At 35.6% G+C, this 9,948-nt stretch overlaps 1 protein-coding gene across 3 annotated transcripts; it reads left to right on the top strand.

Annotated features, from left to right (window-relative positions):
* Positions 1-1,329: 1,329 nt before the first annotated feature.
* LOC125188940 (calmodulin binding protein PICBP-like) lies at positions 1,330-5,050 on the top strand. Of its 3 annotated transcripts, none has more exons than XM_048086046.1 (3): positions 1,330-1,464; positions 1,582-1,737; positions 1,846-5,050. In XM_048086046.1, exons 2-3 carry the CDS (start codon positions 1,663-1,665, stop codon positions 4,759-4,761), a joined length of 2,991 nt encoding a protein of 996 aa, XP_047942003.1. In that variant the 5' UTR covers positions 1,330-1,464; positions 1,582-1,662; the 3' UTR covers positions 4,762-5,050. The 3 variants fall into 3 exon arrangements, with proteins under 3 accessions (XP_047942003.1, XP_047942002.1, XP_047942001.1); XM_048086045.1 differs by having other exon boundaries at positions 1,330-1,498; positions 1,596-1,737; XM_048086044.1 differs by having other exon boundaries at positions 1,330-1,498.
* Positions 5,051-9,948: the final 4,898 nt, after the last annotated feature.

The following is a 9,948-nucleotide window of genomic DNA, read 5'->3' as shown; positions in this document are numbered from 1 at the left end:
GAATAGTGTTTCATTATGTATAAACACATTAGAACTTCTTGGTGTTCTAGTCTTTTGACATGTTTTTTTAGCTTGACGTTTTATGGCTTGAATGTTTGATATTTTCAAAAAAAAAAACATTAGAACGAATATAAATATATCGATATATTTATGTCATTGTACTGATATTTGTAAATTGTATTGTTATTTGAGTAATTTAGAAGGATAAATAACTAACTATTGTTTTAAAGGGTTATTTGCCCGTAAATACATGGACTTTTAACATTTTCTGCTATTTTCCCCTCATTTTTATTTTTTAATCTAAATACATAAACTTTTAGTTTTGCTTTTTTTTTTCAAAAAAATAATTTTTCTAAAATTTTGCTAAAATTTTATGTTAGGGAAAAATAAAAAAAAATTCAAAATTCATTTATATACATTTAAAAATATAAGTTTGGCAAAAAATCAGAAAATATTAAAAGTTCATGTATTTACATACAAATAAACTTTTTTAAACTATGATAACTACTAAAATTATTTTCAAAAATATGGTGACTAATTCTACACGAGATCCCTTAAAATATGAATATTTGGGTAGCAGATTTTTCAATACACGTGCAAACAAGAAATGTGTTACTTAGGCTGAGACAATGGAATATGACATAAGTAATAAACTTTGTATTTAAACTTTAGTTTGTATTTTCTAATATTCAATTTTTTTTTTTAGTTTTGCAGGGTTGTCTTGGCGAAAATATGTAAATTGAACATGAGCGATACATACGAAATCATAACTGAGCGTGCACAATATATGTTTAAATGCACCAATTCATAAAGATTATGATAATTGTACATGCTTTTAAAATTTCATACATAGAACGTTAATAGAATGAGTAGCAAAATTGATGACTCACTACACCTAAAATTAAATCAGAGCTATAAAATTTAAAAAGTTAAGACAAATTGAGATGAAACAACTTATAAATATACTATTCAAATAAGATACTCCCTCCGTCCCACATAATTTTATCCAGTATTTCATTTTAGTCTGTCCCACATAATTTTACCCATATATAGGTAAATGCCACACACTTGATAACGTAAATTAATTAAACGAGGAAATGTGAAGAAGTCAACTAAAGATAAAGGCTAAGTCAATATTCAATATATCAACTTTTTTCAAGTCAAAACGTAATAGCATTGGATCTTCCACTGTCCATCATTTAAAAAGTCTTTTGAATTCGGAATGAATTTTAAAAAATGTATTTAAAATAAAGAGAGAAAGTTAATTTATAAAATTATTGTATAAATCGTAAATAATAAAATGATAAAATAAAAAAAAAACTAGTTGAAAAAAATAAGATCCAAACTTGGAATCGTTACATTATTATATTCACAGTCATCATCTGCTGCCATTTCTTGTTGGAATCAACTTCTCCTGTGTAACAAACCTTTTCCCCCAAAATCGAGAAATTTTCATAGCTGAATGTGTGTTCACACCTGAAACTCTCTCTTTAATTCGGTAAATTGTGTTTGTTTTCACCACTGTGAAGATTTAAGTGATGATTTTAATGGCAATTGGTTTCTGATGGACTTTGATTGCAGTTGCGCTATTGCAGACTAGTGTATCCAGCTACAAGTGTTGGAATCCAACTTTTATCGGAGTTCTGCAGCAGATAGATTTCGATGGATTCCGTTGATTCATCGCCAAATTTTACCAAGGCCAGAAGCAGATTTGATCCAAACAAAGAAAATTCTCCGGTTAGTTTTAATTTAATTGAGGCAAATTCTAAGTTTGGATTTGTTTTAGATAGCAAATTCTATGTGCTGGAATGTTTTTCTAAGTTAGGAAATATGTGTGATGAGCAGGGAGGAAGTGAATCTGATGAAATCATGTCTGTTAGTTCTTCCAATTGTGGATCTTCAGTTACCCAATCTCATTCTCAAAAACTTTCCAATAATGGAATCAAGAACAGAGCCACCACCAGCAACAAAACCCCCAAAAATTATGCAACTGTTAGATCATTTAGGAGAAGGCCAAAGCCAAGACTCATCCAGTCACCTCTGCCGTTGTCTGATGATGATGAGGCGTCGCCTCATTATCTCAAGGCGACGACCTCTTCGCAGGGAAAGAAATCGCGCTCGTCTGAATCTACCCTCGATGGAAGTGATAGCAAGAACACTTCACATTCCTCATTCCTTTCAAGGAAATCCAGCTTTAGAAATGTGAGGGTTTTGATCAAGAGGGCTAGTTTCAAGCCCAAGAGGTCTTTGTTGAGAGATGTCGGTGTTGAAAGAGCTACGTATTCTTCCACTCTCAAGGATTCCAAGTTTCCTTCCCCCGCGGAGCTTCAACTTGATCACTGTAGGGAAGAAGAATCTGAAAAGAGTTCGGCACTGAAGGTTTGTCGGTACCATCATTGCTCATTGCATGGAGGTTGCCACACAAGTGGTGAACCGGCCCCTCCGTTGAAGCGTTTCTTGTACAAAAGGAAGCAGTCGTTGAGGAAGAAGAGGAGCATGATGCCTAAGGCTGAGACCACGCGTGGAGTGAAGCTCCCTAGTGATAGAAAGAAGAATCTCCACAAAAGAGTAATAGCTCGTGAAGTAGAACCTTTGGATCGAGAGAGATTCAGTGAGGACATAGCTGTTTCTGGTGTTGTAAATAGAAACAATCCTAATGAGGAAACTGAGCTATTTGGGAATGGATATAGCGATGTTCAAGAGGCGTATCTGGTTGAACTTGCCTTTGGTGAGATGTCGTTCCCTGAGAGAAGCTACCAGGATAGTCTGGAAATAGCAAGGAAGTATTCTTCCGAGGGGCAAGGTCTTGGAGGGGCATCTTTGAGGTGCTCGTGTCACAACAGAGAGGATTTCATGGCCACTCCTAAAAGGCTCGAGGCTACTGCAACGAGCATTGATTGGAAAAACGACAAAGACGCATCTGCTGAAGTTCTAGACACCTCCATTGATAATGTTGCAGTAAGCGGCAAAGATGGTCCAGACACTCCAGTCGTATCCGATGAAAAAACCAAGAAGAGAAATGCGTTCTTATCAGCTTCTTCAGGTAGCAATTCTTCCGAGGAAGATGCAGAGTTTACTACTGAATCTTCACCAGCTAAAGAAAACCAGATAGCTGATGATGCTGCACATGTTGGAGATTCTGAGATGACTGCCCCTACTCACAACAAGGGTGGGCTTCACTTCAGCAAACCGAGGCATATGAGCATGTGGAATCTGATACACCAACATATGTCGTCAAATGTCTCTGTTGAATCCACAGATAAGGACAGTGTAGGGGCAGCAGCTAGTGACTCGGAGGCTCAAGAGGTTGAAATCCGGAAGATGTTTGCTGTCAAGCTTGTACGAGAAGCAATTGAGAAGATCCTCCTTCCGGAGGTTCAAGACCAAGTATCTGATGATCAGTCGGTGACGAGTGAAACCACTCCACGACCGGAGCTCGAGGAGAAAGATAAAAGTAGAGCATTTATCCAAGAAAATGATATGGAATCTGCTAAGGGAAATGAGTCATCTGATCTGAAAGAGGAGACCGCTGTGGCTGGTGATGTGGAAGTTAGAAAATCTGAGAAGAAAGCTCCAAAGCATTGGAGCAATCTCAAGAAGTGGATACTGCTTCAGAAATTCATCAGAGAGCTGGAGAAAGTGAGGAGATTCAACCCCAAGAAGCCGCAGCATCTGCCATTGAATCCGGATCCTGAGACAGAGAAGGTCAGCCTCCGACCTCAGACGGTGGAGGAGAGGAAGAGCGCGGAGGAGTGGATGCTTGACCACGCACTTCGCCAGGCAGTGAGCCAGCTTGCCCCAACTCAGAAGAAAAAAGTGGCATTGCTTGTAAAAGCATTTGAGACTGTGGTTCCGCCTCAAGAAGATGACTCTCAGGCTCAATGTCGTATCCCAAGGCTCAAAAGCGTCTCAATATTCGACTCTGCAATTAACGGTCTAAGAAGAGCCGGTCTCTCTGGCGGTGATCTCTTGTCAAGTGATGAGAATGAGAAGCTCGAAGATCTTGTCCACGAAGAAAATGACGAGAATATTTTAAAATCACAGAGCTTGAACCTCGGTGGCGATGATGGTGATAGAATGCCAGTGCAGGTGATGTCAGACGAAACAAAGACAAAGACAGACGCCATGCAAGGCCCTCAACAGGATGCAATATCTGATAGGATAAAGCATATCAAAATGTGGCATATGATATATCAGCATGTGGTATCAGACATTGCTGAAAAAGTTGGAGGCCATCTTCTCGATGGAGGCGAGGACGAACAAGAAGAGGACCACGCTACATCAAGCAATCTGAGAGGAGGCCTAACCAAATCTGATGCTCTCAAACTCGTGAAACAAGCAGTTGATGAGATCCTTGTCCCAGAGGCACAAGACGAGGCCTCTGACACTCGATCAGTCTCGAGTGACTCTGTTGAAGCTGAGGTTGGTGGGGATGAGGAATTGAGAGTAGAATCAAAGGCCGAGGTACCGATATCAAGAAACTGGAGCAAGCTGAAGAAGCTCCTACTCTTGAAGAGATCCATCAAAGCACTGAGAGGTTTCAAACCATGGGCTCATCAGGCGCTGCCTCAGACAGGTGAGCCCGAGCCAGAGAAGGTGGACTTGAGGCAGCAGATGATGGACGAGAGGAAGAAGGCGGAGCAGTGGATGCTGGACTACGCGGTTCAGCATATTGTAACGACACTGACTCCGGCTCGTAAGAGACGGGTGGCTATGCTTGTCGAAGCGTTTGAAGCAGTTGTTCCGTTGCCAGAGGCATGAATGTGAAGGTGAATGAATGAATGGTTGTTTGCTTGTGGAATGAAGGTGAATGAATGAATGAATAAAATTTTGAGTTGGTTACTTATCGGTATTATATGTTGTGAGTCACCCCATAATTTTGCTTAGAGATTGGAGTTGTAGAGGTGTTTCCTTGTTTTCATTCTTTGTGGTGTTGATTATATTGTAAGTAAATCTTTGTGCTTGTATTTGTATATGTATCAGGTTTGATATATGCTGAATCTTTGGTTTGATGTAAATTCTCATACTAGTTTGGATTTTTTTTCCTAAATTACTTTTTTCTACTTTGTTGTAGAAATTACTTTTATTTTTGGATTATTGTAAAGTGAATGCTTTAGTTTATAAGGGTCTATAAAGATTAAAATAATACTTCCTCCATCTATAAAAAAATATAGCCTTATTAGTGTACGTCATGAGTTTTAATAACCTCATTGGCTACATCGAACATCGCCAGGGGATGTCTTTTTAAGAAGGTTCGAGCTTTTGAGGTTACCGTTTATCAAGAAGAAATTCCGTGGACATAAACAACTACTTTACATTTGTTAGTGCAAATTTAGTCAATTAGAGGATAAAAAAACAATTTGTTAGTGCAAATTTAGTCAATTAGAAGAGAAAAAAACAATTTGTTAGTGCAAAATTAGTCAACTAGAGGAGAAAAAAACAAAGGTAGTAAAAAATTGCTTAAAATATGTGTTGTGTTTATCATGGTTGTTTAATGACACGTCATATATACTGTGACAATAAAGATGCAATTTCTATATTAGTAATTTTCAATTCAACATGATCAAAATAAACATGCGGAGGTGGATATGCATTTCAAACATACCAAGGTGAGCTGCATAAGTTTTGCGGAAATGTCGAGCATGGGCCCGTGTTCAACTTTAGGGGGCTATGGATGGAAATAAAAGAAAATCTGGAATATGAGGTCTATTTACCATTTATTATAAAAAGGAAGTGTGATAATTATTGTAGGATGAATCAAAATAGAAAAGAAGGATAATTATTGTGGGATGGAGGGAGCGTTAGGACATTATAAGTATTAGTAGAATGCATTGATCTAATATGATTTTTTCACAATATTTTATGAATGACTTACCTAACATGTTCCACCTTTATAATTAGATCTATATTTTGAGTCTATATCAAAAACCAATATTATCATAATTATTGATATAAAATTATCTATATTTGTAGCTGAATGAACATATTTATTACACAAATAATAAAGAAAAAGAAAGGACGGACACATGATTACTTTATTTTTAAAATGCAACGTAGTTAACTAAAGAGTAAAGAGAATCAATACTTTTTTTCATGACATATTTTATTTAACAATCACCGCTTTTGTCAATTTGACAATGGCATCAAATTCTTTATTCATCAATTTGGCAAAGTCTGGTATATTCTATACTGTTTCATAGGCTTATTCATTATTTCACTAGCATAATTTGTGGACTAGATTCACCAAGCGATATAGTCCTTTAGTTCGGTTTTATAGAGTATGATATAAGTTTTCAGTCAATTAATATATGCTCCATTGGAATCTTAGCTAATCAATACCACCATAATTTTACTCATAGACTCATAGTATATTAGTATTACTTTCTTTAGTCTAAAATCCACATTGCATTTCATAATAATATGATCAATAGTATTACTTTCTTTAGTCTAAAATCCACATTGCATTTCATAATAATATGATCAAACGCAAACTCTAAATATTATACAAACTCCAAACTATAATTTGGATCGTTAGAAAGTATCAACAGATGATAAAATAATAATAATAGAAAATGTCAATACAATGTTAACTGTTGATTTCGTGTTAAAATTGTGTTGATATTATATTGACATTGTGTCATGGGCGGATCCAGCCTATTAAGAGGTCGGGCAAATGCCCCTCCTCAATTCTTCTTTGCCTTTATACATTTGTTATAAATTTTCCAATATACATAATAAATTACACTAAATGCCCCTGCTCAAATATATAAAAATTTCCTATACATAATTTTGCCCCTGCTACAATAAAATTCTGGATACGCCCATGCATTATGCTGACATCAAAATCTTGAAATTTTACACTATGTTACATTGTATTGACGTTGTGTTAAAAAGTTTGGAGTTTGTACAATATATGAGTTTGCATTTTGTCACTACCTGCATTTCACATCATTTCACATTCTAGTTTTTAGATGGTTTCCACACATTATTATGTGTATTTTTTATACAAATTGCCCAAACATATGAATTTTAGTTATATACAAACTGACCAAACAATTATAAATTTTAGTTAAATTCTAGCCCATTTCTCAATCTTGAAAATCAAACCTTAAAAATTATACTAAAATTTAACATTTCTCTTAGTTTTCCCATATTTTAGTTAAACTTTATCCAAAAATTCAACGAGGAAATAGTGAAATTTATCAATTTATCCATCACACTTAAGCAAATAACTCAACCTCATTAATTTGAACACGTGTGACAAATCAACATAGTACAAATAGCAAATAGGAATATTTATTATGAGAAATTTGATTAAAATGTTAAAATTTATAGTTTTTGAAGCTGATTTTCAAATTTGCAGTACTTATCAGAATTTGACCATAATTCTTATTTTTTAACAAATTGAACTTGGATTAGAAAATAAACCATGATTTTCAAATTTGCAGTACTTATCAGAATTTGACCATAATTCTTATTATTTGAACAAATTACTACATTTTTCAATCAATGATTTAGGCGTTGAACTTGGATTAGAAAATAAACCATCATCTTGAAATAGAAGATTCCCTATAATTGCGCATACAAAAGGTTCAATTTTTAAATACTCAATAAATTCCAATTTTCAACTTTAATTTTTTTTATCAAATTATTGATAACTAAAAATTAAAATAGCCGTCCATGCTTGAACTGCAGCCTTCATGCTTTAATTAAGATTTATGACTAATAATGCATAGTATTTCAAGTCACATATTGGACTTTTCTTTTTCTTTCTTTGATTAAGAACCATTGTTAATTGCCATGAAAAACTCTATGACAGATACCAGTGCCTGAACTAGTTGCATTTTTGTGGTGATTACGTATTGTATTAGGCACTATGGCCTAAAACATTATATTCAAAATTACGACAAAACATCCAATTAACTAAAAGGAAAATCTCTAAAATAAGAGACTAATTAAGAAATTATTTGTAGACTTGATACATAAAGTATATGATGTTCTAACTTCTAACAGCGCTAAAATCAAGTCGTGTGAAGTGTCATCATCATGATATCACAGTTCATGCTCGAATCAATTGCTCAACTCAATTATTACACTGAAATTGATTGATTTATTTCTTGTGAACTAAAAGTTGCATGAACCATGAAATACAATTATTGGTTTTTTTTTCACCGATGTCAGCTATATATCTCCCAGGGAGAAGGGGCGTCCTCAAAAACATTATTTTTTAAAAAAATTCTTTAATAATTTTTAGAAATTTATCTAAGTTCAATGTAAAATATTGTGCGAAAGCCCTTACAAATTTTCTAAATCACCAAAAAATATAGAAATATAGTTTAAAATAAAATTTAGAAATCACAACCTCTATCCATCTTTTTACTGCATCCGTCCCTATATATTTTATGGTCACATTATTATTTTCCTCAATTCCTGCTACATACCACAACTCCCACAATTCTATACCTCCCCAACACATTCCTTTGAACATACCTCTCACGTTAATTTGCACTATTATAAAACAATCAAAATTACATATCCTAAAAATTTAACGTCTTAAAAATATAAACTGACTACTTCCTCGACCTTATGCACACGTGGAGTGCGACATGATCGATCATGTCGGTGTGCATCTTCTCACGGGCCATCTTCGACATTGACGACGTATCCTCATTCATTAGTTTGCCCAACTGTTTTGACCTGCATAACGATTCATCCGAACTGTACGTCTGTACCTCTTCGGCCCATCCCTAGTCTCTGGCTTCTAGGCCTTGTCACTCTCCCGACTTGGGCTTGCTTTAATCTCATTAACCTCATAGTCATTAGTATTCACTACCCCCGATTGGAAATGATTATTATTAGAAATGAGCCACTCACCCCTTAAAAGGCCTCATAAGGGGGGGAGGGTTATCCACACTTATATAGAGAAGCTAGGATCATCACCAAGGCGATGTGGGATAAGGATTTGGAGAATTTAACACGCCCCCTCACGTGTGGGCCGAAAATGACATCGGACTTCCATCACATGGGTAGGCAAGAGAAGAGATAAAGAGATAAACCATCATCGACTTGGGCCCTGCTCTGATACCATATTAGAAATGAGCCACTCACCCCTTAAAAGGCCTCATAAGGGGGAGGGTTATCCACACTTATATAGAGAAGCTAGGATCATCACCAAGCCGATCTGGGACAAGGATTTGACAATTATCGTTACCCGGTCAATGGATAAGGGGATACGACATTTGTGTTGACTTCCCTGTCCACTGGATTATAAGGTTTCAGTCCCTGTAATGAACAAAATTGTCCATCTTTTCTAGCTAGAAGTAGAAACTATAGTTCAGATCTCTCTCTCTCTTCGGAATGAAAAGAAAGTCAACTTTGAATAAATTGAAAGTGAAATGTGGTTGTATTTATAGAATTTCAAATTCAGAATAAAAAATAAATAGACCCCACGCACCCCTAGCGGCTTGGTGCGGCGCATGGAACCGGTAGTCAGTAGCTCCCGCCCCGCCCCCAACCTTGGGCTACACCCCGCCACTTCCCCTCAATGGATGCTGCCACCCACCAAGCCGCAGAGGACCACATTCGTTGCGGATGCTCTAAGTCTACACTCATATGTTACAAGTTAATATATGGCCCATTTTTTCCTGCAAATACATTCCATTCTAAAGATAAAAAAACAACTGCAATATTTTATAGCAATAAACTATTGGATGTAGTTTAATTAGCGTGAAAAATATGAATGTGATAAATATTTGCGAGTAATAATACAATGATCGGACTCATCTTAAAAAAAACACATTCTAACCTGTTAATTAATTGAGACAGACAAGCAAAATGTAAAATTAAAATCTAACCACGTGAAAATTGCATCGCATATGAGGTTAGGTTTATTTAGCATGCTAATAATCAGTCTACACGAAGATTAATAATTACAATAAGAAAAGTCAA

This window comes from Salvia hispanica, chromosome 5, assembly GCF_023119035.1.
Source record: "Salvia hispanica cultivar TCC Black 2014 chromosome 5, UniMelb_Shisp_WGS_1.0, whole genome shotgun sequence".
Lineage (NCBI taxonomy): Eukaryota > Viridiplantae > Streptophyta > Magnoliopsida > Lamiales > Lamiaceae > Salvia > Salvia hispanica.
This window is presented reverse-complemented; position numbering and strand designations above follow the sequence as displayed.